This window comes from Nomascus leucogenys, chromosome 4 (assembly GCF_006542625.1).
Source record: "Nomascus leucogenys isolate Asia chromosome 4, Asia_NLE_v1, whole genome shotgun sequence".
NCBI classification, from domain to species: domain Eukaryota; kingdom Metazoa; phylum Chordata; class Mammalia; order Primates; family Hylobatidae; genus Nomascus; species Nomascus leucogenys.
In genome coordinates this window covers 99,215,412-99,242,408 of record NC_044384.1, presented here as the reverse complement: position 1 = coordinate 99,242,408, position 26,997 = coordinate 99,215,412, and the positions used below count along the sequence as shown (strand labels likewise).

General features: G+C 57.2%; 3 protein-coding genes across 6 annotated transcripts in view; 2 read left to right on the top strand and 1 right to left on the bottom strand.

Moving 5' to 3' along the window:
- Positions 1–7,417, top strand: part of STAB1 (stabilin 1) — a 28,819-nt gene extending 21,402 nt beyond the window's left edge. Inside the window, exons 43-69 of the mRNA XM_030811630.1 lie at positions 205–278; positions 434–508; positions 768–890; positions 1,199–1,246; positions 1,423–1,500; positions 1,610–1,756; positions 2,180–2,320; positions 2,421–2,480; positions 2,860–3,036; positions 3,120–3,206; positions 3,315–3,464; positions 3,557–3,613; positions 3,719–3,920; positions 4,277–4,426; positions 4,512–4,616; positions 4,759–4,866; positions 4,952–5,145; positions 5,245–5,389; positions 5,470–5,603; positions 5,690–5,855; positions 5,940–6,049; positions 6,137–6,256; positions 6,342–6,491; positions 6,567–6,671; positions 6,782–6,928; positions 7,011–7,124; positions 7,207–7,417. Of these exons, the coding sequence (XP_030667490.1) occupies positions 205–278; positions 434–508; positions 768–890; positions 1,199–1,246; positions 1,423–1,500; positions 1,610–1,756; positions 2,180–2,320; positions 2,421–2,480; positions 2,860–3,036; positions 3,120–3,206; positions 3,315–3,464; positions 3,557–3,613; positions 3,719–3,920; positions 4,277–4,426; positions 4,512–4,616; positions 4,759–4,866; positions 4,952–5,145; positions 5,245–5,389; positions 5,470–5,603; positions 5,690–5,855; positions 5,940–6,049; positions 6,137–6,256; positions 6,342–6,491; positions 6,567–6,671; positions 6,782–6,928; positions 7,011–7,124; positions 7,207–7,263 (3,224 nt within the window). The 3' untranslated portion in view covers positions 7,264–7,417. The remainder of the gene's footprint in view (positions 1–204; positions 279–433; positions 509–767; positions 891–1,198; positions 1,247–1,422; positions 1,501–1,609; positions 1,757–2,179; positions 2,321–2,420; positions 2,481–2,859; positions 3,037–3,119; positions 3,207–3,314; positions 3,465–3,556; positions 3,614–3,718; positions 3,921–4,276; positions 4,427–4,511; positions 4,617–4,758; positions 4,867–4,951; positions 5,146–5,244; positions 5,390–5,469; positions 5,604–5,689; positions 5,856–5,939; positions 6,050–6,136; positions 6,257–6,341; positions 6,492–6,566; positions 6,672–6,781; positions 6,929–7,010; positions 7,125–7,206) is intronic.
- NT5DC2 (5'-nucleotidase domain containing 2) lies at positions 7,292–17,519 on the bottom strand. Of its 4 annotated transcripts, none has more exons than XM_030811646.1 (14): positions 17,384–17,519; positions 12,052–12,236; positions 11,763–11,837; positions 11,539–11,594; positions 11,348–11,441; positions 11,085–11,213; positions 10,915–10,975; positions 10,731–10,833; positions 10,523–10,624; positions 10,200–10,281; positions 8,129–8,215; positions 7,884–8,024; positions 7,738–7,802; positions 7,292–7,652 (listed from the first exon to the last, which is right to left on the bottom strand). In XM_030811646.1, the coding sequence occupies exons 1-14, from the start codon at positions 17,502–17,504 to the stop codon at positions 7,391–7,393; spliced, it is 1,563 nt and encodes a 520-aa protein (XP_030667506.1). In that variant the 5' UTR covers positions 17,505–17,519; the 3' UTR covers positions 7,292–7,390. The 4 variants fall into 4 exon arrangements, with proteins under 4 accessions (XP_030667506.1, XP_030667504.1, XP_012352022.2 ...); XM_030811644.1 differs by lacking the exon at positions 17,384–17,519 and adding an exon at positions 16,373–16,711; XM_030811645.1 differs by lacking the exon at positions 17,384–17,519 and adding an exon at positions 16,373–16,645 and having other exon boundaries at positions 7,294–7,652; positions 11,414–11,441.
- A 2,209-nt stretch (positions 17,520–19,728) lies between these two features.
- On the top strand, positions 19,729–24,991 carry SMIM4 (small integral membrane protein 4). Its single transcript, XM_003257176.3, has 2 exons — positions 19,729–20,030; positions 23,524–24,991. The coding sequence occupies exons 1-2, from the start codon at positions 19,880–19,882 to the stop codon at positions 23,583–23,585; spliced, it is 213 nt and encodes a 70-aa protein (XP_003257224.1). The 5' UTR covers positions 19,729–19,879; the 3' UTR covers positions 23,586–24,991.
- The last annotated feature ends 2,006 nt before the right edge of the window (positions 24,992–26,997 follow it).

Genomic DNA, 26,997 nt, shown 5'->3' with positions numbered 1-26,997 from the left:
AGGCCCCCAACCTGGGTTGTATGTGGGGCTAGGGGTCTGGCTGCAGTGATCTGAGTCAGATTAGGAAGGGCTGAAGGGGCGCATGGGACTTGTGGGGACTGGGGGCGCTGAGAGAGGAGAGGGTGGGACAGATGAAGGTACAGAGGACAGATGAAGGTGGGGGGCCGCTAAGGGCCACCCCCATCCCAGTGTCTCTTCCCCCAGAAATTAACAGCTGTCTCATCCACCACGGGGGCTGCCACATTCACGCCGAGTGCATCCCCACTGGCCCCCAGCAGGTCAGCATGGCAGGGTTGGACACGGGGGGCCATGCCATGCCCTCACAGGATGGGGCCTCCCTTCGGGGCAGGCCCAGGGAGGGGGTGACCCTTTTACCCAGGGTGCTGGCCAGCTGTTGGCTCCCAGTAGCCCCACTGATCAAGACTGGGGACAGGTCTCCTGCAGCTGCCGCGAGGGTTACAGCGGGGATGGCATCCGGACCTGCGAGCTCCTGGACCCCTGCTCTAAGGTCAGACCCCTAGTCCTGCCCTCCTCCTTCACTGAGGAGAAGGAGAGGGGACTGAGGCAGGAACCAGCCCTTCTCACCTCCAGCAGGGTCCTAAGGGCCTCTGCAGGGTGGGCTGTCCTGCCCTCAAGCTCGAGTTTAATCAGTAGCAAATAGGATCTGGGGGGCTGAGCAGAGGCCTTCATGGCCTCTTTCACAGGGCTGAGTGGGATAGAGAAGTCCTGGAAGCCACTGATACCTTCCTCTCCTGTCCCTGCCTCAGAATAATGGAGGCTGCAGCCCATATGCCACCTGCAAAAGCACAGGGGATGGCCAGAGGACATGTACCTGCGACACAGCCCACACCGTGGGGGATGGCCTCACCTGCCGTGCCCGAGTCGGCCTGGTAATGATGCCCAAGTCAGACCCCTGATCTGGTCTTGGCTGTGCCCCATGGGCCTGACCCATGGTCTTGGCAAAGACCCGATTTGATCCTGATCCTGGCCCTGACCATGACACTGAGCCTGACCCCTGACTGTATCTGGGCCTGACCCCAGCTATGACCTATGAAACTAGCCGTGACCCCAACTCAGACCCCGCGGCTTTCCTTTCCTCATGTCTGCCTTGGCTAGACCTTGGGCCGCAGGTGCTGGGACAGGCACCAGGCCCTGAATGGGGGCCGCCCCAAATCTGAGCTGACCCTCGCCCCCCCAGGAGCTCCTGAGGGATAAGCATGCCTCATTCTTCAGCCTCCGCCTCCTGGTGAGTGGCCAGCTTGGGCCTCTGTGACCTGCAAGTCCCACTCCTCTCTGGGCTTCTGTTCCCATCTGGTCAGGGGGTTGGCTGGTTTGTTCTCTCTGAGTCCAGGTCTTCCCCAGGAGATCCATGGACGCCTCAGGCTTCTCCCCTTCCACTCATGCTGTTGCTGCCTCCCGCAGGAATACAAGGAGCTCAAGGGCGATGGGCCTTTCACCATCTTCGTGCCGCACGCAGATCTAATGAGCAACCTGTCACAGGTATGCAGCCCCCAGAGCGAGGCTGGGCAGGGCTGGGCGCTCTGGTGGTGGCCCTGCGTGGGCTGAGGCGGCAGTCAGGGACCCCACTCCCCTCGCGACTCCGCTCCAGGATGAGCTGGCCCGGATTCGCGCGCATCGCCAGCTGGTGTTTCGCTACCACGTGGTTGGCTGTCGGCGGCTGCGGAGCGAGGACCTGCTGGAGCAGGGGTACGCCACGGCCCTCTCAGGGCACCCACTGCGCTTCAGCGAGAGGGAGGTGAGCCCTGGCCCTGGCCTGCCCCGCCCCGCCCCTGGCCTGCCCCGCCCCGCCCCTGGCCCGCCCCGCCCCGCCCCGCCCCGCCCCTGCGCGCCTGTGCCCTGGGCCTCACGCAGTCAAGACCCTCACCTCCCCTAGCCAGGGGGCGCCTCCAGCTGAGTCCAACCCGGGACTCCGCCTTTGACCTGGGCCTCGCCCACTGCTGTGGGCCTGTCCTGTCCAGCGCCCTTGTGTCCTTCTGAGGACTGAGCCCCGCCCGCTGCCCTGACTTCGCCCCGGACCCCGCCCACCTCTTGTCCTGGTCCCGAACCGGGACTGCCTGCACCCTGACTCGCCCAGCCCAGGCTCCGCCCCCACCTCAGGCCCCGACAGCTTCCGAGCACCCCACCTATCTGCTTCATCAGACCCGTGCCCCGCCCCCAGGGCAGCATATACCTCAATGACTTTGCGCGCGTGGTGAGCAGCGACCATGAGGCCGTGAACGGCATCCTGCACTTCATTGACCACGTCCTGCTGCCCCCCGAGGCGCTGCACTGGGAGCCTGATGATGCTCCCATCCCGAGGGTATGACAGGCACGGGCCTGGGAGCTGGAAGACAGGCAGCTGGGGGCCTGGGATCCTCCCTTCCCGCCTGGCCTAGCTGTTTATGAGAGCCTTTCCTCAGAGAAATGTCACCGCCGCCGCCAAGGGCTTCGGTTACAAGATCTTCAGCGGCCTCCTGAAGGTACTGCTCCCATGTGGGCCTGTCATTGTGATCACATATGCACGTGTAAGTGTGTGCAAGTGTGCATGCATACCTGTGAGTGCATACCCACCTGTGTGTGCACTGTCCCGTGCGAGCCTGTGTGAACTCACGCGTGCACAAGCCACATCTGTGTGCATGAGCACCCCAGGTTGAGCACATGGGTGTGCTTATGGGTGCCCACATTCCTGACAGCAGTGTGTACAGTTGAGATGTGTGCACACACACGCCTGCCTGGGATGGTCACAGATGAGTGTGCGTGAGTGTGGAGCCCCTTCCTGCTCTGTGGCACAGCCCCCTGCCTTTGCTCACTAGTCTCTGACTGGGCTGCGACTGCCACACCTTTGCTGCACCCCACCAGGTGGCCGGCCTCCTGCCCCTGCTTCGAGAGGCATCCCATAGGCCCTTCACAATGCTGTGGCCCACAGACGCCGCCTTTCGAGCCTTGCCTCCAGATCGCCAGGCCTGGCTGTACCATGAGGACCACCGTGACAAGCTAGCAGCCGTTCTGCGGGGCCACATGATTCGCAATGTCGAGGTGGGTGCAGCCCCCAACCTTGATCTTCACCGTCTGCAGCTCAGCCTGCCTCTCCACCTCCAACCATGACTCCACTTGCTCAGGCCTTGGCATCTGACCTGCCCAACCTGGGCCCACTTCGAACCATGCATGGGACCCCCATCTCTTTCTCCTGCAGTCGAGCGCGGCCCGTGAGTCTGGGGAGAGGGTTGGATGAAGGGAGTAGGAGGCAGGGGCCCTGGCAGTGGCAGCTGGAGTGCACCTGTGACCCTCGCATACCTCATATTCTCTCCTTGCAGGGTGAGCTCATGGTGGGTGAGGATGAAGCTCGCATTGTGCAGCGGCACTTGCCCTTTGAGGGTGGCCTGGCCTATGGCATCGACCAGCTGCTGGAGCCACCTGGCCTTGGTGCTCGCTGTGACCACTTTGAGACCCGGCCCCTGCGACTGGTGAGGGAGGCCAGAGGCAGACGGGCAGAAGCCCACCCCGCCTGTGGTGTCCGTCCACCTGACTTTGCTGTGTTGGCCTCCCTCCCTTCCAGAACACCTGCAGCATCTGTGGGCTGGAGCCACCCTGTCCTGAGGGGTCACAGGAACAGGTACAGGGCTAGGGGCTGAGTGGGGGTGGTGGGGTGGGGGCAGGCAGAGCCCAAGGACCACCAAACTCAGAACCACCCGACTTCGGCCTGACTCCTTTGGCCCAGGGCAGCCCTGAGGCCTGCTGGCGCTTCTACCCGAAGTTCTGGACGTCCCCTCCGCTGCGCTCTTTGGGATTACGCAGTGTCTGGGTCCAGCCCAGCCTTTGGGGTAGGCCCCAAGGCCTGGGAAGGGGCTGCCACCGCAATTGTGTCACCACCACCTGGAAGCCCAGCTGCTGCCCTGGTCACTATGGCAGTGAGTGCCAAGGTGAGCATTGCAGACACTGTTGACTAGCTCTTCTGTTCCCCAAGAGAGCCAAGGCACAGCTCTGGCCATTGTCCCTGAGAGAGTGTTGGGGCATCCAGGGCTGGGGAGCTCTGGGTGGTGAGTAGATTTTACTAGCGGGAGTGCTTGGGAGAGGCAGGGCCGGGAGTGTGGACGGTGCAGAACCTGGGGAGGAGTGCTGGGGGGTCTGGATGTTCTCCAGAACATGGGCCTGGAGGGATATTAGCAGTGTGGGGACATGGGTCAGGGACAGATGGCAGGGCTAGGCTGGAGGTACATATATGGGGGTCCTGGTGACAGCCTCTGGCCCCACCTCACTTCTCCTACCCCATCCCCAGCTTGCCCTGGCGGCCCCAGCAGCCCTTGTAGTGACCGTGGCGTGTGCATGGACGGCATGAGTGGCAGTGGGCAGTGTCTGTGCCGTTCAGGTTTTGCTGGGACAGCCTGTGAACTCTGTGCTCCTGGTGCCTTTGGGCCCCATTGTCAAGGTGGGCCATCCCTGCCTGCCCCACGGCCCGATTCCTTTGGCCCTTGTGGGCCAATCTTTATCTTCCTGCCTGTCCCTCTCCCCAGCCTGCCGCTGCACTGTGCATGGCCGCTGTGATGAGGGCCTTGGGGGCTCTGGCTCCTGCTTCTGTGATGAAGGCTGGAATGGGCCACGCTGTGAGGTGCAACTGGGTGAGTAGCCCCGTGCTCGTGCCCACCCTACACACTTGTGTACATTTGCACACATCAGTAAAGGCACCAAGGGTGGGTGGAATGGGCACAGGCAGGAAGGCAACTACTAACCTGGTTCTGGGGGCTGGGCCCCGGGGGACAGAGCTGCAGCCTGTGTGTACCCCACCCTGTGCACCCGAGGCTGTGTGCCGTGCAGGCAACAGCTGCGAGTGCAGCCTAGGCTATGAAGGGGATGGCCGCGTGTGTACAGGTAAGCAGATGGGCGGGGACATGGAGGTGGGAGGCCCCCACTCCCTTGCAGTCACTAGGTCCAACCACTCCCTCCCTGCCCTCAGTGGCAGACCTGTGCCAGGACGGGCATGGTGGCTGCAGTGAGCACGCCAACTGTAGCCAGGTAGGAACAGTGGTCACTTGTACCTGCCTGCCCGACTACGAGGGTGATGGCTGGAGCTGCCGGGCCCGCAACCCCTGCACAGATGGCCACCGCGGGGGCTGCAGCGAGCATGCCGACTGCTTGAGCACCGGCCTGGTGAGCAGGTGGGGGAACCGAGCAGCCAGGGTGGGGAGGCCTGGCAGACCTTCCGACCTCTGAAGGGTGAAAGGCACCCACTGCTCTCCCCAACCCCAGAACACACGGCGCTGTGAGTGCCATGCAGGCTACGTAGGCGATGGACTGCAGTGTCTGGAGGAGTCGGAACCACCTGTGGACCGCTGCCTGGGCCAGCCACCGCCCTGCCACTCAGATGCCGTGTGCACTGACCTGCACTTCCAGGGTGTGTCCCCCTGCCCACTCCCAGTGCCCATTTCATTCCTCAGAGCCAGCAAGCTGACCATGCACCCCTCCGTTCTGCAGAGAAACGGGCTGGCGTCTTCCACCTCCAGGCCACCAGCGGCCCTTATGGTCTGAACTTTTCGGAGGCTGAGGCGGCATGCGAAGCACAGGGAGCCGTCCTTGCTTCATTCCCTCAGCTCTCTGCTGCCCAGCAGGTGTGTGGGGCCCAGAAGTTGGGGCCAAGTGTTGGGGGAGGCCTTGACTGGGTCTTGGGTCTCAGTATCCCCTCCTGTTCCTACAGCTGGGCTTCCACCTGTGCCTCATGGGCTGGCTGGCCAATGGCTCCACTGCCCACCCTGTGGTTTTCCCTGCGGCAGACTGTGGCAATGGTCGGGTGGGCATAGTCAGCCTGGGTGCCCGCAAGAACCTCTCGGAGCACTGGGATGCCTACTGCTTCCGTGTGCAAGGTGTGTCCACCCCACCAAATCCTACTTCCCCTGCTCTGCCCCTTCCCACCAATCTGCTGAGCCACTGACCTGCCTTTCCTGCAGATGTGGCCTGCCGATGCCGAGATGGCTTCGTGGGTGACGGGATCAGCACATGCAATGGGAAGCTGCTGGATGTGCTGGCTGCCACTGCCAACTTCTCCACCTTCTATGGGGTGTGTGGGGCCCACCCTTGGGGGTGGGGGGTGTTGGAATCCCCGAGGAGGGAGCCTGCTCATAGTTCTGTCTTTCCACCGTGTCAGATGCTATTGGGCTACGCCAATGCCACCCAGCGGGGTCTCGACTTCCTGGACTTCCTGGATGATGAGCTCACGTATAAGACACTCTTCGTCCCTGTCAATGAAGGCTTTGTGGACAACATGGTAACCCCCAAGGGTGTGGGCAGAGCAGAGCCCGTATTGGCCATCTCCATCCGGCCCAGGCCAACAGGCCTTGCTCTGCTCACAGACACTGAGTGGCCCAGACTTGGAGCTGCATGCCTCCAACGCCACCCTCCTAAGTGCCAACGCCAGCCAGGGGAAGTTGCTTCCGGCCCACTCAGGCCTCAGCCTCATCATCAGTGACGCAGGCCCTGACAACAGTTCCTGGGCCCCTGTGGTGAGTCTGGCCACTGTCCCACCCTGTTGGCCTTGGCCCTCACTCACCGTGGGCCTGACTCTGGTCTCCCTGCAGGCCCCGGGAACAGTTGTGGTTAGCCATATCATCGTGTGGGACATCATGGCCTTCAATGGCATCATCCATGCTCTGGCCAGCCCCCTCCTGGCACCCCCACAGCCTGTGAGTTGAGGAAGGGGGAGGCAGAGCCCTTCCTGGCACCCCCACAACCTGTGAGCCTGGGGAAGGTGGTGGGACAGCTCCCACCAGGTCAACACTCTCCCTGTTTGTAGCAGGCAGTGTTGGCACCTGAGGCCCCACCTGTGGCGGCAGGCGTGGGGGCTGTGCTTGCTGCTGGAGCACTGCTTGGCTTGGTGGCCGGAGCTCTCTACCTCCGTGCCCGAGGCAAGCCCACAGGCTTTGGCTTCTCTGCCTTCCAGGTAGGGCTGGGTTGGGGCTGCCATGGCGGGTCCTTGGATCTCGCTCGAGGCGCCTCGCCACTCACCCCTCTGCTGCTCCCAGGCGGAAGATGATGCTGACAATGACTTCTCACCGTGGCAAGAAGGGACCAACCCCACCCTGGTCTCTGTCCCCAACCCTGTCTTTGGCAGCGACGCCTTTTGTGAACCCTTCGATGTGAGCATGGAAGTGTGGCAGATGTGGGATGGGCCCCAGCCCTGGTCACACCCTCCACCAACAAACAACACTGCTCTTCTAGGACTCACTCCTGGAGGAGGACTTCCCCGACACCCAGAGGATCCTCACAGTCAAGTGACGAGGCTGGGGCTGAAAGCAGAGGCATGCACAGGGAGGAGACCACTTTTATTGCTTGTCTGGGTGGATGCCCAGGGTGGACGGGGCGGGAGGGGCTGGGGGGCCTGTCCCAGACAATAAAGGTGCCCTCAGCGGATGTGGGCCATGTCGCCAAGGAAGGGGGTCTTCATGCAGCCCGTGCAGAGCTGGTCCATCCAGAGGGGTGCCTCGTGCTGCAGCGGCGTGCGGCGCGGGTAGAAGGTGAAGTCCACGCGGTAGTTGAGCAGGCAGCTGAGGGAGGCCATGTAGAGGTCAGAGAAGCGCACAAGGCGCCTCGAGAAGTAGGTGGGGTTGTGGAAGGTGCGGAAGATGCTGCCAAACTGCGCGTTGAACAGGGCCTTGGTGATGCACCTGGCGAGGGAGACACGATGCACTCAAGGGGTGGGCCTGGGGTGGTGGCTTGGCTGGGACTCCTGCCCTGGCCCCACCTGCTCACCTCAGCTCCTGCCGCTCTTTCATCCAGGCAGCCAGCACCTGCCTGCACTCCGCGTCCTGATAGGTCTGGGGATACAAGGTGTGCATTGGGTGCGTGCACCCAGGAGGCTACTGCCCTGGCTCTCCCACAGCCACCCCGGCCCATACCTGCATGCGCTCCAGCAGCCCCGTGAGCGCCTGCTGCCACGTCAGCGAGTGCATGTACTGCTCCGTGTTGATGATGCGGATCTCACGCTCCAGCTCGGGGATGATGGCGCCTGTGCGCCAGCCGTGCCGCAGCATGAGATCCTGGTGGGTGGGGCGGCGGAACTGGGCTCAGCGCCAGTTGCTGGGGGGCGGGGGGGGGGAGTTCCTGGCCCTACCCCACTGCAGCCCAGCCCTGCCTCCCTCACCGCCAGATCACTATAGAGGTGGTCCCCGAAGTAGAGCACGCGGGGGCCACGCCATTCCGTCAAGCGTAAGAAGTCAAACAGGTTTCCCTAGGGAGAGGAGGGGAATGCTGCTGAGCCAAGTGTGCCTTGTCCTCCACCAGTCCTCCCTCCCGAATCCCCAGAGGCAGCCCAAATCCAGCCGGATGCTGGCTGCCCTTTCCCGTGGCCTTGCTGCTCCCTCCCTGGGCCCTGGTCTTTGTCACTTTCCCCTCCTACTTGGGAAGGGGATTCTGCCTGCTGCAGGAAGGTGCCCTACAGGCCTGGCATGGTGCCCATGCCTTGAGGGCCTCCTCCCTGTGGTCTCACATGTAGCCCAGGTTAGGGATTGAATCCCTGTTTGTAAGGAAGAAACTGCAGCGAAGGCTCCGCAGCCCTGAAGTCCTTGCTGGCCTCCCCTGCCTCAGTGCAGACGGACCTGGCAGACCTCACCAGGGCCACCAGCATCTTGGAGCCAGAGAAAGATGGAGACACTCAGCCAGGCCCACATGTAACTGGGGAAGCTCACAGGGCAGCAGAAACTGAGAGGCCCAGAGCAGGAATCACCGGACTAGTGCTCAGGCAACAGCCACCAGGGCAGGAGTCCACACCCCAAAAGTGAGAATAATTGACACCCAGCAAGCACAGTTCTTGGAGCAGTCTGTGCATCCCAAGCCTCAGAAGTGGAAGCGCTGGGGGAAACAGGTGGTGTGGGAGAAGCCAGTTGCTGAACTAAGTTCAAGTGGAGGGGCAGAGGCCCAGCCAGGCCCTAGGCCAAGAGAAAGAAAGAGTCTCAAAGGGCAGGAGACTGAGAGATTCCTAGTGACAGGCAGGATTCAACACACAGTGGAAGGCAGCTTCGGAATATTGGGCATAAAGAACTGCCTGAAAGCTGCCAGGGAAGAAAGTCATGTGTTTCTCACGAAGGTGTATGACCCTCTTTAGCTGAGACCAGATGCCAAGGCAGGGGAGAGCAGCGCCCTCAGAGCTGAAGGGATGCACCTGGGCCCTAGGGCTGTGGAGAGTGGGTGCAGAAGGGTGGGAGGCAGAGAAGTGGGCAGGGCTGAGAGGGTGGGAGTGTTTCCTGCAGGCCAGGCCTGGGCATTGGCCACCCCCACACTGCTCCCCTGGCCAGCTGCTGCCTTCCCCTCCTCCAGCCCCAAGGCCTTTAGAACCCCTAGCCTGAAGAAGCCCAGCTCAGCCAGGATTTCCGCATTCCAGCCAGGGCTAAACCTTAATCACTGCCTGCTCATAGACACCGAATCCCACCTCAACACCAGTCCCTCTCATTTTCCTAGCCAGGTAGGAAGGAGTAGTTTCTCTAGATCACCCAGTGAGCTGCCCCCAAACAGACTTGTTCTGGCTACAGCAGTGCTCAGCCCCAAGAAATGACACCATTCATCAGGCATTTCACAATCTCTGACCATTCTTGTTTTTTGAAGACAGGGTCTTGCATTGTTGCCCAGGCTAGAGTGCAGTGGTGTGATCACAGCTCACCGCAGCCTCGAACTCCTGGGCTCAAGTGATCCTCCCACCTCAGCCTCTGGAGTAGCTGGGACCACAGGCTCATGCTACCATGCCCCACTAATTTTTTCTATTTTTAGTAGAGATGGGGTTTTCGCCATGTTGGCCAGGCTGGTCTCAAACTCCTGAGCTCAACAAGCTATCCTGCAGCCTCAGCCTCCCAAACTGCTGGGATTACAGGCATGAGCCACCGCGCCTGGCCCACTGGCCATTCTGAGGGCTTTATACCACAGCTTCAGTAGAGAGTATTACACCTCTTTTGCAGACAAGGGAAGCAAGGCACAGAGGTCAGGCAACCAGGCCAGGCTCCCTCTGCTGAGTAGTGGAGTTAGGAATTCAAAGCCAGGCAGCTTGACCCAGAGGTCAAGCTCTCAAGGCCACCCAGACCGGCTCCCTGCCAGCCATTGCCTGTTTGAGGCTGCTCAGGGCCAAGGAGCTGTGCTGCTTCTTCAGAGGCTGCCTCTGCACAGCCTGGGGCCCTAGCTAGGCCCTGTGGCCCCACCACATGCTCCTCTCCCCAGATGGCCCTTACCTGCCGATAGATCTTGCCCTTTTCCAAGCGGGTGATCCGGTCCCACTGAAGTGAGCCCTTTTCATCGAGTTTTCTGAAAGGCCTGGGGTGCAGGTAAAGGGCTTGACTTCCAGTCTGTGGCTGGGCCACGGGCCAGGCAACCCCCATCCCTCCTCCGTAAAGGCCCACCTGCTCAAGTGGATCCATGCCAGCAAGGGGGTGTTCTCACCCCAAGCACATTGGGCAGTGGGCAAGGGCCAGGTTGGCCTCCTGCTTCAGTCCCCTCATTGGGGTGGGGCCTCTATTCCCCTTCCGTGGCCCTGCAACCCCCACCATGCCCATACTTGCGCCGGTCAGTGAAGAAGCTGGGCTTGTCTGCCTGGACAATGACCACATCGAAGAGCTGGCGCCAATCGGGACCCACCATGTGCCGCATCCCCTTGTCTCTGTGTGGAGATCAGGTGGCAAGTAGTCTGAGGGCGGCTCTGTGCCTGCCCTCCCCACCCAGAGCCCTGGCCCTGCTGTCCCTCCATCCACAGGGGCTGGACTCACACAAAGCTGAAAGGACTGTTGGTGATGAGGAACAGCTGTTTCCCATGGGCCACCAGGCGGCTCAGGACAGCAAACGTCTCGTCCCCTCTCAAGATGTACTTCTCTAATGGAGCAGATGGGTCTGTGAGGGCCAGCCCTGGCACCTGCTCAGGCCGGCCACAGCAGGGCTTCTGTCCACGCTTACCCATGTCCTGCTCGATCCACTGGTACATGAGGCCCTTCACATGCACGTCTCGGATGGCATCCTGGGGGCAGTGGAGGACAATGAGGGTGCAGCAGGACCCAGGTGGGCTTGTCCCGCTGTGGCTGGACTTAGCCTTTCCTGCCATCCGAGGGCAGGCCCAGCATTCTCACCGTCACGTCCTTGTAGAGGTGTGCTTGGTCAAACTCCAGGCTGTGGCCCAGAAAGTAGTCCACCACGCAGGACAGCAGAGCCATCTCCGGTAGCGAGAAGATGTCCATGAACTGCTTAATGGAGGGACCCTGGGGAGGGGGCCATTGTCTCAGACACCCTTTGGGTCCCCAACCCCTTCAGTGCTGGAGATGAGGGCCCCAAATCTGCCTTGGGACATGGGCACATGTCCGTGGGGCAGGCTGGCTGCTGGGGTATGGAGTACCTTGCCATAGAAGCCACTCATCTGGTATAGTGGGATGTGCTGGGTACCCCCATACAGCTCAATCACCTCCTCATCTGGCACAGGCTGGAGGCCCCTGAACAGGCCCAAGATACCATCAGTCCAAGGTAGTCCTGAGCCAGAACAGCAGTGTAGGGTGGGGCGGGGGTGGGGTTGGGGCAGAGCCAACTGACCTGTAGGCTGTCCCCAGCTGCACGTAGTGGAAGGCGTCAATCTTCATCAGAAGGCTCTGGGGGCACCAGGGAGGCAGGACGGACGGTGAGGAGACAGTTTCACCACGGCCCCAAGCCAGCCTCTTTCAGCCCATGCCAGAACCCCAGCTGGATGGTATGGAGGGGTAATGACCATACCAACAGGAGGCCAAGGAGGGAGCCCCTATACAGGTCCAGCCACTCACCTTCTGAATGTCATAGTGGAGGCCACGGATGGCAAAGCTGGGGTTGTAGTCATACTTCCGAATCCCCTCTGGGTACTGCCAGGGGAAAGGGGCCAGGCCTAAGCCAATAGCCCTGCCAGACCTGCTGGCTGGGTGGCCACCCCAGGGGGTCAATCTAGCCACCTGCCCAGGGCAGCTGCCAGGCAAGAGGGCCAGGGGAGCCCCACAACTCAGCCCTGAGCTTAGGCCAAGGTGGGTCTGGCCAGCCTCCAAGCCCTGGGTGTGTTGGTGGCAAGGACCCCCGTCTCACCTTGTAGTGCTCGATCAGGATGTCACGGGCGGCACTGAAGATCTCGGGGTGCAGTGCGTCTGCATACTGGGCCAGGGTGTAGTCGTAGTCAAAGCCGTAGACCTCAACGTCACGCAGGCTGATCTCGTTGTTGGCGTAGATGGCTGCCGGGTTCAGAAGACTGCAGACCTCGGGAGGCAGGAGGTCTAGAGGAAGGAGATGCAGGGAGGCAGTGATGGGGGTGATGATCCCCGCAGCAGCTGTGGCTCCTGAGCACTCTGTGGGGGCCTAGCCCTGTGAGCCTCAGAAACGCCCCACAATCGCACCTGTTATTCCAGTGCTGCAGATGGTCAAACAGGCCCAGAGAGAAGTCACTTGCCCAGGGTCACGTGGTTAGGGTAAAGCAGAGCCCCTGGCTGGAGCTCCTCCCTATGGTTACACCTGCCTGCATTACACTATCTCTTGTAGCCCACCAGGTGTACTGAGCCCATGACTACTCCAGGCCCTCACCACTAAGCCCCATCAGACACAGGGCCATGCTAGAAGCCTGGCAGCAGTCACTCAACTCCCCACTGCCTAGCCTCAGAACAGCTGCTTTTGGGATGCTCTACAGTGCAAAGCCTCCCACTTGCTCAAAACCCATGCAGGAACACCACTGTCTGGCCCCCCACAATTCAGCGCCTCCTCTGTTCCTCTCAGCTGCCCTGTCCTGCCCCCTGGCCTCATCTCTCAGCCTCCCTGGGATTATGTCTGAGGATAGCACGTGGGCACTGAGGACTCCAACCCAGAGGGGCTGGCTCTGTACGGCCAGACTAGGGGGCTGAGGCCACGGATGCTGACTTTTCTACCTTGCCCAGAGCTGGGACTGGGGCTCAGGAACATTAGTGGGAGGGGGAGCCCCTCTGCCAATCAGGCTGCCAGCTCTGTGCACTTCCCACAGCCCAGGGAGAGTGAGGCCCCTCTAATCAGATTTCAGCTGCCCGCCAGCCCATATAATGACATTTGCTGGCTGTAGCCAGGGAACATTGCTAATTACGACAGGCAGGACGTGATGTCAGGTTCTGGGCCATTATCCGGGTTCCTCCTTCTGGGGATGTGGTCGTGGCCACCCCAAGTCCCTGGCTGCTCCCAGGAGGCTACAGTTGGCTTTGAGGCCCACAGCAGGGTGCTGAGCAGAGCACTGTGTGGCATGGGCTCTGGGGTCCCAAGGAGGCAGATGGGGCTGAGATGCCCCATGTTACCTGCCCTGGTTTCCCTATGTGTATAATGGGGAAAGTGGAAGGGAAGGGAAAGGGAAGGAGATGTGCTAGGAAGGCCACATGCAATGAGGTCAGCCAGACAAGACCAGGCCCTCCCTTTCATGGCTATGACTTCAGGAATGTCACCTCACCTCTTGGGCCTGTTTCCTAGTTTCTAAAAGGGTAGGAAAAATTGTACCAAGTGGGACATGGTGGCACACGCCTATAGTCCCAGCTACTCAGGAGGCTGAGGCGAGAGGATTGCTTGAAACCCAGTACAAGACCAGTCTAAGCCATATAGCGATACCCTGTCTCTGTGAAAACATTTTTAAAAAGAAAAAAAAATTGTACCAACCTACAGAATTACTAAGAGGGTCATACGGAAGATGCTGCTCTGTGCAGCAATCTCACTCTGCACCCGCACATATGCAGGATTAAATGCGTGATGTTTCCTGAGCCTATGAGCATCCCGTCCCCAATTTCCCAGTGTCCCTCCAGAAGCAGGGGCTGCAGGGAGAAGGGAGCAGGCAGGACTAGATGCACAGGGCACTGCCTTGCAGGGGCCCCAGCTCTAAGACTCCAGGGGATCCCTGTCTCAGCCACAACCCCAGTGTCGATGACAAAGCAGGAGCTGCCAGGCCAGAAGGCCAGGGAAGTCCCACAGTGTGCCTGGCAGCTGCTGCACTCGAGGCAGACACCTCGCTGATGTGCTCCGTGTCCAGAGCACTTGCCTCAGAGGCACTCTGGGAACACAGGGCTCCATTCCCACCTCTTTCCTTTGGAGCCAAGTTCAGGGTGTGGGTGGGAGATCAGGTGTGGCTGGTTCCCCAGGCCAGCACAGAGCGGCTGCTCCGAAGATCCGTGGGTGTAGACAAGAGTCTTCACTTGGATGCAAGTGAGACAGTTGACTGCAAAGCTCTAGGGAGCTGCTTCTCAGCCACCCCTCAAGGCCCAGGGTTCTGGTGTCACTAGGACCCTGGGCCTTGCCCTTCCTACGGCCCTGAGTTCCCGGGTACCAACTGTGACTGTGACTCTTGGTGCAGAAGACCTGGGAGGGTCTGCTTGGCAGTGCAGCCCCTTGCTGGCACAGAGTCCTGGTTAGGTCCAGGCCTTCACCTCTGCCCTTAAGGATGTTCCCAGGGGCAGACAGTCCTCCCAAGAACAAAGCAGGATGGGGAAAGAGCCACAGGGCCTGGCGGCCTGGCCTGATTTCTAGACTAGAACTTCGGCTCTGGGGCGACAGTGGCCTGTTCCCTTCCATAGGTGGTGTGGGTGGTGGTGGGGTGGGGGCAGCTGAGGGTGTGTCCCACCCAGCATGTCCAGCAATTGCCCTCCTTTCTTCTCAGCCCTAGCTCCCACACCTGCCCATGGTTCCAGGTCCCAGGGCCAACTGCTCCCTAGCAGCCGTGACACTTGTGGATGCCTTAGAGGCTTGTCTTGTTCAATCCTCACTCCCATCCTGTGAGGCAGTCCCACTTATTCCCCCATCGTCCGGAGGAAGAAACTGGGGCTCAGGGAGGTGAAGTCACTTGCTCCAAACCACCCAGTAACAGGCACCGGGGTTGAGATCACCATTCAAGTCACCCCACCTACATTAATCACTCTGTCGCTCAGCCTAGCCTCCCAATGTCACCACACAGAGGCCAGGCGGGTGAGGGCGGGGGGACTGAGGGACCTGCTGCGCTGCTCTCAGCCCACGGGCATTAGCCCAAAGCGGACCTCGGCGCCCAGAGGTGTGAAGCTGGCTCCTGCTGGTGCTCACCATGGGATCTTGGTGGAAATGACTTTGCTCCTTGTATGACAAGAGGAGCTTAGAGGGCTGTGAGGCTCCAAAGATGCAGGCAGGCCCAGGAGGACAATGTCCAGTAGATCCCCGTGCTCCTCCCTGAAACCTCCAAGGCAGGCTTCTCAGGATACTCTGAGGGTCGTCTCCGGGCCCAGAGCAAAGACTTCTTAGATAACGCTGGGCCACCCCTCCACAGACACAAACTCAACCCCGGACCTCGAGGGTGGACAGATGCCCAAAGCTTCAAAATGACCATTCCTCAGGGGCCTTTACCATCCTGCCTTCACTGGTCAAGAAGTGATTCTCCGCCACCCCACAAAGCCAGAGTGAAAACCCGTCTAGCCAGTTGGAAATCTTCCAGACAGGACCACTTTGTCTTATCAGACAATGAAAGCCACATCACCCCTGGGGGTTCCCCCGGAAGCTCTCCTGCCCTGCTTGGCCTGGTTCCAGTCATCACCCAACCCTGGGACAGAGAGGCCCCAGGACTGCCTTTCATGCTTGAGAGAGGGTGAGGCTTGCCGGGGGGCCACCCAACTGGTCAGTGATAGGGTCACGACCCAAACCACATCTGTCTGCTGCAGAAGCAGGGCCCCACTAGACCCACGGAGACAAGCAGGCAGATGTTCAGCACTCTCAGCTCTGGGGCCTCACTAGTGCGCCCCAGCCGGCCCCCTTCAAGATGGGGCCTCAGCCTCCTCACACCGTTTCTCAGAGGGAGAGAGCAGAGACAGGGAGGTTAAGTGCCCTTTGCAGCCCTAGTCTGGGCTCCAGGGGGCGGGGGTGACTTGGCTTCTCCCAGCCTTCGCTTCCCGGGCTGAGAGTGGGCCGGACCTCCAGGGCAACATCGAGGTGTGTCTGGGAAGTCCAACCGGTGTCCCCTTTGGTCCGGCCGTCCCCAGAAGCCCGTTCCGCCCGGCGCCGCTCGCTGGCTTTGTCCACAGCACTCTCCCGCCCCAACTAATGGCTGGCCGAGAACAAGGGGTTGGGGGCGTTTCCGCCGCGGCTTCACTGCAGGCAGGACCCCGAAGGAAGTCGGCGGGGGCCCAGCACTCCTGCAGCCGCTCGAGGAGCCCCGAGCTCCTGCAGACCGAGCCGGGGAACAAACCTCCCGCCCGCCCCCGGGCGTCGGGGCGCCCCAGAGGTCCCCGAGATGAACGTCCGGAGCTTCTCGCGAAAAGCCGCCCGGCCCTTGGGCTCCGGGGCCCTGGCGAGCCCCACTGAGTGTTTCCCCGGAGGAGCGGCGCCCTGGGGCTCGGTCCGTCCGTCCGTCCACGCGCAAGACACCCCGGCGCACGTCCCGCTCCGGCTCACCCACCGTGCACCAGTCTCCGCATGTCCTGGTAGCGAGCCCATAGGTGAGCGCTGAGGTCGGCGCCGCCGGCGGGTGCCTGGGCGGGCGCGGAGCGCGGGGCGCCGGGGCAGTGGGCGCCGGGACCCGGAGGGCCGCAGCCAGGGCAGGAGGGCGAGGACGAGGCGGCTCGCGGCCCGCCGTGGCCTCCGCACAGCAGCCAGCGCCGAGCGGCCGCCCGCAGCCCCGCACCCGCCATGCCCGCCGCCCGCCGCCCGCCGCCCGTGCTGCCCTCGGCCCTCCAGCCGCCCGCCGCCCTCCGACTGCGCGCCCGCCACGGTGGCCTCGTGCTCCTCACGGCGGCCGGCCAATGGGTGCGGCGCGCGGAGCCCGGCCTGCCAATGGGCGCGCCCCTCAGCCCGGGGGGCGGGAGGCTCCGGACCCGGCGGGGCGGGGCGGGGAAGGCTCCCCAGCCCCCTCCCCCAGTCTTCGGCGCGGCCCGGGAGGACTCTGCGCCCCCCTTCGGCCGTCACGCCGGCGATGGCGGCGCCTTTCCCTGGCCCCAGCCCTGGAAGTCAGAGGGCCTAAGAGCGGCCGTCCCTGAGAGGCTCCGGACGGCCGAGGCGCCGAGAGGAGACAGCCGGAGCGCGACGCGTACCCCCCGGGCCCCCGGGTCCTCTGCCGCCCTCTCCGCTCCCGGGTCCGCCCGCCCTATCCTGCGCCTCTGGATGCTTCTGACCCCAGGTCCTCCGCTCCTCCCCCTAGTCCTGGTGCTCTCCTTTCCCGGGGTCCTGGTCCCCCGTCTCTGGGCTCGGACTGACTGCCTGCTGACCAGAGCCCGGGCCAGTCCACTCACTGGTCTAACAAATAAAGAGCCCTTCCCGCGCTCCCCGGTGCCAGGCCCACGCTGGGGGAGGCCGAGGGGCCTGCAGGGCAGCCGACGTCCACTAACCAGGTGACTGGGCCGTGCATTGCAGTGTTGTGGGCCACGGTCACTGCGCCCGCTTGGTTCGGACCTCGGTAACTGGCCGCACTGACCCGTCAACTCCCGGTTTCCCGGCGCACGCCCCTCGTGAGATGCTGTGGTCTTTTCTAGCAACGTTGCCAGGCTTTCCAACAAAATTCCTCTTTCCTGCGCAGAACCGCTCTCCACTCGCATTTCTTCTGCTCAGATCCGTATTCCGAGCCCGCACGCATACCAGGCTGTGCTCAGGGTCCGGAGGAGGCCGACACAGTACCCGTGGGCCCTGTCGGAGGGGAGCCAGCTGGGCGCGCGTTGTTTTCTGACGGGGCCTTGCTGTCTTTCAGGGTGTGTGTACATTCGAAACTCCACTGAACCTTGACTGAAGACCTACAGTGTGGCAGTCCATGGCCTGGGGACTGGTAAGGATTGAGGCCATAGGATGGGCTCGAGTGTGGCGGTGTTCCCAGGGCCCCAGTGAGCTAGTGGGTGTGCTGGGAACCTGGCCACACGTGAACCTCCTCCAGGCGAGGAGATGCCCTGCAGCGTCCAGCCGTCAAAACCTCCTGTAGAAATGGGAGCGAGCATCAAGCCCGTGTGTGTGCATGCTTGGGCGGAGCCTACCCGGAGGAGAAAGAGGCTTCTGGGCTGGCCCTCCAAAGCCGGTTGTACAGGTGGCAGCTCAGGCTGCTCACTGCGGGCTCTATGACCCTTTCTGGGGCCCTGCTTGCTCTCTCCAGTCTGCTTTTGTATATTTTGTGTCCATATCACTTATTGGTTCTAAGCTTTCATTTACCTTCCTTAGATTGTCTAATAGTTGTCTCCCTTCTCAAAGCTGTTCCTGCAGTTTTTATTTTAGTCCTAGGTAATGGGGTGACAGCCCCTTTCAGCAAGCACAGCAGCATGAGAAGATGCAATTACAAGTGAAGTCTCTTAAGTCAGAGCCCTGCTTCTACCTGGCATAGTCTCTTAGCTGTCAGTAAGAGAATACATGTAAAGAATACACGTTCAGACTGGGCGCGGTGGCTCACGCCTGTAATCACAGCACTTTGGGAGGCCAAGGCAGGAGGATCTCTTGAGCCCAGGAGTTTGAGACCAGCCTGGGCAATATAGTGGGACCCCCGTCTTTACAAAAAATTAAAAAATTAGCCGGGCGTGGTGGTGCACGCCTGTAGTGGTGGGAGGATGGCTTAAGCCGGGGAGGAGGGGGTTGCAGTGAGCCGAGATTGCGCCACTGCACTTCAGCCTGGATGACAGAACGAGGTCCTGTCTCAAAAAACAAACAAAAACCATGTTTGGGAGTACATGTGAAGAGCGAGGGCTCTGCCAATCATTATCATCATCATAATGAATATTCTAACTAATATTAATCAGTTACTATGCTCCAGGGTTGTGTTTAGTGCATCATTCCTATTACCGCACTAAATTCTCACAGCGTCAGAACAAGGCCTCCGTTTTACGGCTTAGGGAATTGAGGCACAGATGGGCTAAGGGAGCACCTGTAGAGCAGGGATGTGGTTTGGTAACAGAGTGCATGCTCTTTATACTGCTCTTCTGCGATTATTGTGAATAAAGCACCTACAAGTGCCTGTAAAACTGTAAGTGCCCCATACAAGATAGCTTTTTTTTTTTTTTTTGAGACAGAGTCTCGCTCTGTCGCCCAGGCTGGAGTGCAGTGGCACAATCTCGGCTCACTGCAAGCTCCGCCTCCCGGGTTCACGCCATTCTCCTGCCTCAGCCTCTCCGAGTAGCTGGGACTACAGGCGCCCGCCACCACGCCTGGCTAATTTTTTGTATTTTTAGTAGAGACGGGGTTTCACCGTGGTCTCGATCTCCTGACCTCGTGATCCGCCCGCCTCGGCCTCCCAAAGTGCTGGGATTACAAGCGTGAGCCACTGCGCCCGGCCTCAAGATAGCTTTTATTAATTTTAGGGATCTCACGCAGCGCTTACTTAGATTTTTGCTGTGATAATTGATAAAGTTCAGCTTTCAACACTCTGTATCAAATTCTGTTACTTTAGAAGTCTAGGCACCAGTCACGTCTCCGAAATGCAAGGCATTGCATAATTGCATTTTGGAATGTGGTGCTGTACATAGTCCATCAGAGAGGGTCATCACTTCTATCTAGGTATTAGGAATAAAAATGGCGGTGGCAGAGTAGGGGGCGCGGCTGCCAACTCCGAGCTCAGACCTGCACTGGGGAGGCAGGGGGCGGGGCCGGGCCGGCGCCACGTGGGCTGTCCTTCCCTTTTGGGCCGCCCCACCTCCAGAGCTGAGGCGCCTGCGCCAGCTGCTTCTGGCCCTGCTCGGCTTCAGGGAGCACGCGCGCCCTGCCGTATTCTGATTGGCGGAGCTGCACGCCCCCGCTGCAGTCTGATTGGCGGATCCGCCTCGCTTTAGAAGGTCGGCGCCCAGTTCTGGCACTCGTGCGCTTACCAGACAGTGGCGGAGGACGGCGCTCGCTAGTCGCCTAGGTCGCCGTACACGGCGAGAACGGGCGGGGCGGCCTCGGCTGCGTCTGGGCGATCCAGTGCCTAGTTCCGCCATATCCCTCTCCACGACCTCGGTCGAGCATGTTCACCAGGGCCCAGGTGAGACGGATTCTGCAGCGGGTGCCCGGGAAGCAGCGATTTGGCATCTACCGGTTCCTGCCCTTCTTTTTTGTCCTGGGAGGAACGATGGAGTGGATCATGATTAAAGTGCGCGTGGGCCAGGAGACCTTCTGTAAGTGAGCGGGTAGCAGTCTCTATTTCCTTTCAGGAAGGCACGAGGCGATAGGCATCCGTTTTTCTGGGGAGTATTCTCAGATTGCAGACCGCGCATTCCACTCAGAGCGCTGGGCAAGTGCAGCTTGGCAGTCAGGGCGGCCCGGCTCTCCTGTAGGCCGGGCACATTGGCGTCCAGCCTTGTGACCTTCCCTGTACTTAAAGGCGAGATCACGTGCTTCCAGCCCTCTCACGCCTGCCCTTCACCCTTGCCGGTGACATCGTTTGGGCTTAAGGAACAGACTTGCTCACAACAATCGTAGAAGAGGGTGGATATGAGGGGTCAGGGAAACTCCTGCTGACTAGCCATTTCTCTTTGGACTCTTCTGTCCAAACTCTGGAGGGAGCTGATCTGCCTGGCTTTGCTAATTACCACTGCCTTTACAGGGCAGTCATTGGCACCAGGTCTTTGGTCTGGGTCCAGATGATCAGCACTGTAAAGATAGTGGTAACACCTGGCACTGCATTACTGAGCATTAACTCTGGACAGGCCAGTCCCTTTCAGGAGGACTTCCCCAACCCCTCAGCCCTTTCTGCTTTGTCCCTCTCCTGAAACGCTATCACTTGTGAATTGCCAACCCACATTTTAAAGAATTGTTACATTAGTGATTCCTAAAGATCCTTAGTCCTTCTGTTCATCCATTCATTGATACTTAATGAGCATTCTTGAGGGGCTATAATGAACAAGGCAGAGGTGTCCCTTACCCCAGAAGAGCTCTAATGGGAAAGACGATGATAAAGACAATTACCACAAAGTGATCAGTGCTGTGAGAAGGCAGTGGGAGGAACATAGGACTCTCGGGTGGGCGCCTCAACTGGACTAGATGGTGCAGGGAAGGCTTCCGGAAGCAGCTACCAAGTAAAGTAGGACCTGAAGACTGAGTAGGTGTCAGTCAGATGAGGGCAAGGTGTGTGGAATTGAAAACATCTCCATTGGCAGTGGTAGTAGCACTTGTGTGAGAGTATGCTGTGTGTTTGAGGGATTGAAGCAGATCAACAAAGTGGGGATGGCTAGAAGGGTGCCTGGGCAGTGTGGCAAAGGGACTGGAGAACCAAGAATGGATCCCAAGGACTGAGTCGTTTTAAGGAGAGGCTTTAACATGTGGAGAATGGCTCCTTGTGGACAGACTGGTAGGAACAGTTACGCTGTATGGCTGTCCAGAGTTGAGACCTGGACTAGGTTGGGGCAGAAAGGATACCAAGAAGGGGTGGAAGTAAGAGACAGCCCAGAGGTAGTACTGACAGGGCATGGTGATTAAGTGGACTCAGGAGATGAGGAGTGGAGGCTTCTGGTGGGACACCTGGGGCAGGGGTAGTGCATTTCCTGAAGGTGCCGAACACAGGCAGGGCCATCCTGGGCACCATCTGGGACGTGACGAGGTAGATACGGTTATACAGAGCTGAAGCTCAGGAGGCAAATCTGGGCCAGAAATTGGGATTTGTGAACCATTCACAAGCAAATTGTGATGGAAGTCAAATCCCAACATTTTAATTTATTTATTTTTTGAGACCGAGTTTCGCTCTTGTTGCCCAGGCTGGAGTGCAGTGGTGCGATCTTGGCTCACTGCAACCTCTGCCTCCCAGGTTCAAGTGATTCTCCTGCCTCAGCCTCTGGAGTAGCTGGGATTACAGGCATGCGCCACCACACTCGGCTAATTTTGTATTTTTAGTAGACATGGGGTGTCTCCATGTTGGTCAGGCTGGTCTCGAACTCCCGACCTCAGGTGATCTGCCCACCTTGGCCTCCCAACGTGCTGGGATTACAGGCGTGAGCCACCGCGCCTGGCCCAAATCCCAACATTTTAAGGGTAACTGAGAATGGCCAGAGAGGCAAGGAGGGAAACTAGGAGGATTTGTTATCATAGAAGACAGGAGGTTAAGTAAGTCTGGCTCTGTGAAGGGGAGGTAACCCCCCTTCCTCTAGGAGAGACTGCAGGATATGCAAATAATGATCTAGAAGGAGAGGGTGGAGAGAGGCTGGAGATAGTGGACCCTTGAGAGGGTGGGACCAGAGCTGGGTGACAGGAGTAAGCCCTTGGAAGTTAGCTGGAAGAGTTCCTTATGATGACTTTCCTCTGTGAAGGAAGAGAGGAAATGGCCATTTTGGGGTGGGTGAAAAAGAGTCAGGATTGATGGCTGAGGAAACAGGATTGTCAGACACCTCAATGGACCCAGTTAGAGGCATCAGTTGGCCCCTCAGTACACAGCAAGCAGGGTGAGGCATGGGGAAGGAAGTTGGATTAATCGGTGGTTGGGGTTTTGAGGGTGTGTCAGGAAGTTAAGATACTGACAAGAGTATGAAGGAATTTTAGCTGATTTTCCAGGAGAGAGAACAAGAAGCAGCTGAGTGGGTAAGATGGGGCCAAGGGCCTGGGGAAGAAACGTGAGGTCCAAGGACAGGAGGGCTGGAAAGGGAATGGGGGTTGTGGTGTGAACAGAAATCCTTCAGAGGAGCCCTGCAAGTGACTGGAAGATGTTGAAGGTGAAGGGGACTGGAGCTTCATCCCCATGGGTGATAGTGGTATCTGAGGAGAAGGCACAGGACAGGGGCAAGGAACCTGAGCTAGAGGCCAGCACTTTTGGTGACTGAAGGGGCATGATGGAGAGCAGGTGCCAAAGAAAGATGGTGGCAGACAAATGGCATGAGCCATGAAGGAAGAAGTTTTTATTTTTTATTTTTTTTGAGACAGAGTCTTGCTCTGTCGCCCAGGCTGGAGTGTGGTGGCACGATCTTGGCTCACTGCAACCTCTGCCTCCCGGGTTCAAGCGACTCTCCTGCCTCAGCCTCCCGAGTAGCTGGGACTATAGGTGCCTGCCACCACACCGGGTTAATTTTTGTATTTTTAGTAGCGACGGGGTTTCACTATATTGGCCAGGCTGGTCTCAAACTCCTGACCTTGTGATCCACCTGCCTCGGCCTCCCAAAGTGCTGGGATTACAGGCGTGAGCCACTGTGCCCGGCCTGGAAGAAGATTCTTTACATGAAGGTGGAGAGTCAAAGGTTTGGCAAAGCAGCAGCTGGAACAAGGAAACTGCTCTCCTCTCCCCACCTAAGGTTTCTGGGTATGGGAGAGGGAGCATCAGAGAGCCAAGAGGCAAGAAGTGCCTTTGAGAAGCCAGGTTTTAGTTAAGAAGTATGACTTCAGAGCACAGAATAGAAATTATGTGGGAGAAGGAAGTGAGAGAAATCTTAAAACACTAAGAGATGTGCTAAGACATGATTCTATCTTTCAAGACACTGACCTTTACCCTATTTAAGTCTAGAACTCCATTATCATAGTCCTCATCTAACTCAAGTTTTGTTTTAAGTTTATTTTGGCATTGAGTTAAATATTAATGCCAAGATTCAGAAGTAGGTGACAGACCTAGACTATTGGTTAAATTATTCAGATTGAGTGTTTTAATTTTAAATATGTTTCTTAAACATCTGAGCAACTTTTTGTTTGATACAGATGATGTCTACCGTAGAAAAGCCTCAGAAAGACAGTATCAGAGAAGGCTGGAAGATGAATGAGATTGAACTTCAGCAGTCAATAAAGTCAATGTGAATTTTTACTATTGGTTTCAGTGCCTTATAAAATATACTTTTCAGATCTCTTGTTCTGACACAGCTTGTCCTTTATCAGCTGCACAATATTCCAATAACTGTTTTTGCAAAGAATTTTTATAGTTCTGTCTCTGCTTGAGTACTTCCCAAGTCACTGCTGGACAGCACTTGTGGGAAAATTATTTCCTCCTAAAACACTCACTCGATGATCTAGTCCATGAAATACTTCTTAAAAAATTCAAGGATCAATCAGGATGCTTTTCAGTGAAGCCTGAATTGTTTTTGGCAACTTTGTTTTTAGGCAACTAATTATAACCTTATTTACTTTTTTGCAGAATTCAAATTAAATTATGGACACATTCTCTATTGCAAGATCATTTAAATCAGGATAATTATGCAGGTTATATTTCTGCCAGCTACTAGACTATAAACTTTTTGCTAGGGTGGTGGAAATTCTTGATTGACTACGGATTTCTCATGCTAGTGTTCTTGTGAACAGAAATATGCTCCTCCCTTGCTTGGCTCCACTAAACTGCAAGGGCTGGATCTTCATGAGGACTCTGGGCAACAGATTTCACACTACTCTAGGATGAAAATGCTGCTCTTCCATTCAGCTGCTAGAAACAGTTGCTCCTTCCATGAGAAAGTGAACCTACACAGTATAATGCAATCCCAGACTTGAGCTAAATCAGACACTCAGTCTATTGAGTGATTTGGCAATTTGACCCAGTGTAAGTTTGGATCAGCCTGGTAGAAAAAGCAGACACCTTTCTTTCCATGCTTGCATAACCACATCTAACATCGTTTCAAGCAAGAAAATATCTACATACTAAAGACTAAGTTTCAGAATAGTTTCTAACTATTGCACGAGAATCAAGCTGATGCTTAAGGCCATAGGGTATCCTCAAGTTAATGATCTCTGCCACCAACATGCCTCCTAATTTTTTCTAGATTTTTCTTCTAATTTTAGTCCACTTATCTTAGAACCAATTCAGTAAAGAACCATTAACTGCTCACATCTCCTTAAAGCACTACCTACACTACAGTACAGCAAGCCCAGAGTCACAGCTGGGAGATGGCTTGAATGTGAAAGGCCAGTAATGACCTCTGCCACCATGGAGAGGATGGTGGTTCATTGTATTCTCATGCCCAGTTGTGTCATCTAGGATTCCTGGTAAACCTAATCTGATAAACCATTTTTAGAGACTTGACTGCTGTATAAAAACTATAGTATGATTCTCAATTATATGGCCATATTCCATGTTTGCCCTTAACCCACCTTGTTTTAGGAGTTTAATATTTGATACATATAGAAAATATGTCATACCTTTTTACAAAGAATAATAGTAACCACTAATAAAACCATTGGCTAACTTTTGTGTCTTCTGTGGGTTCATTCCCTGGCCCATCCCCCTGCTTCCACCCCACAGAGAACCATTAGACTGAATTTTGTGTTAGCCTTCCCTAGAGCTTTCCTCTCCATTTCTTTTTCTTCTTTCCGTTAGAATGTTAATTTATCGAAGGACAACAGACTTTGAAAATGATGGCCAGAGTTGGTGGTTCAAGCCCGTAATCCAAGCACTTTGGGAGGCTCAGGCAGGAGGATTGCTTGAGGCCAGCCTGGGCAACATACACTCTGTCTCTATTAAAAAAAGAAGGCCGGGTGCAGTGGCTCACACCTGTACTTTCAGCACTTTGGGTGGCCGAGGCAGGTGGATCACCTGAAGTCAGGAGTTCGAGACCAGCCTGACCAACACAGAAAAACCCCGTCTCTACTAAAAATATAAAATTAGCTGGGTGTATGGCTGGGCAAGGTGGCTTACGCCTGTAATCCCAGCACTTTGGGAGGCCGAGGTGGGTGGATCACGAGGTCAGGAGATCGAGACTATCCTGGCTAATACAATGAAACCCCGTCTCTACTAAAAATACAAAAAATTAGCCAGGCGTGGTGGCGGGCGCCTGTGGTCCCAACTACTCGGGAGGCTGAGGCAGGAAAATGGCATGAATCCGGGAGGCGGAGCTTGCAGTGAGCCGAGATTGCGCCACTGCACACCAGCCTGGGCGACAAAGCGAGACTCCGTCTCAAAAAAAAAAAAAAAAAAAAAAAAAAAATTAGCCAGGTGTGATGGCAGGCACCTATAATCCCAACTACTTAGGAGGCTGAAGCAGGAGAATCGCTTGAACCTGGGAGGTGGAGGTTGCGGTGAGCCGAGATCGCACCATTGCACTCCAGCCTGGGCAACAAGAGTGAAACTCTGTCTCAAAAAAAAAAAAAAGATTGGACAACTTCTGACTTTTAGGCAGGTAGACTACCAAAGCAATTATTGTATTCAATGGAAGACAGGTTTTCAGAGCATATTGGTTTGGATGTTGTGAGTGAGAACTCATTTGTTAGGGTGCAAGCTTTTTTTGAGATAGAATTTCACTGTCACCCAGGCTGGAGTGCAGTGGCATGATTATAGTTCACTGCAGCCTTGAACTCTTGGGCTCAAGCGATCCTCCTGCCTCAGCCTCCTAGGTAGCTGGGACTAGCTAGCTACCATGCTTGGCTAATTTTTAAATTTTTTGTAGACACAAGGTCTTGCTGTGTTGACCAGGCTGGTCTCAAAATCCTGGGCTCAAGCAGTGCTCCCACTTCAGCCTCCCAAAGTGTTGGGATTACAGGCATGAGCCACTGCGCCCAGCTAAGGTATATAAGCTTTTAATTTTCCCTCAAAAATATTTTTAATTCTCCTACTAGGAATATGACTCTATCCTACTTATCAGACACTGAACTATTTAAGGGAACTTAAAGTGAGGCCAGGAGTAGTGGCTCATGTCTATAATCCCAGCACTTTGGGAGGCTGAGGTAGGAGGATTACTTGAGCCCAGCAGTTCAAGACTAGCCTGGGCAACGTGGTGAAACCTTGTCTCTACAAAAAGTACAAAAAATTAGCCAGGCCTGGTGGTGTGCACCTGTAGTCCCAGCTATTTGGGAGGCTGAGGTGGGAGAATCACCTGAGCCAGGTCAAGACTGCAGTAAGTGTGATCCCAACACTGCACTCTAACCTGGGCAATGGAGTGAGACCCTGTCTCGGAAAACAAAACAAAACTGTGAAAAGAACTGCAGTACCACCAACTGTAAACTACAGGGCATAAATTTTAATAAATTTCAAGAACTATACTTCTTTCAGAATGCTGAAAACCTGATTAGCATTTATTGCTAGAACTCCACCTCCACTGCGGTGTTGGGGAAAGAACATGGGCTTTGGAGTGTCACTTTATTATCTGAATTTATAGAGAAAGTACCTAATAATAGTACAAGAATATTACAGCCCCCCCCCCAAAAAAAAGAGAAAAAGTAGTGAATAAATGAGTTATTTTTGTTCATCTAGCAGTT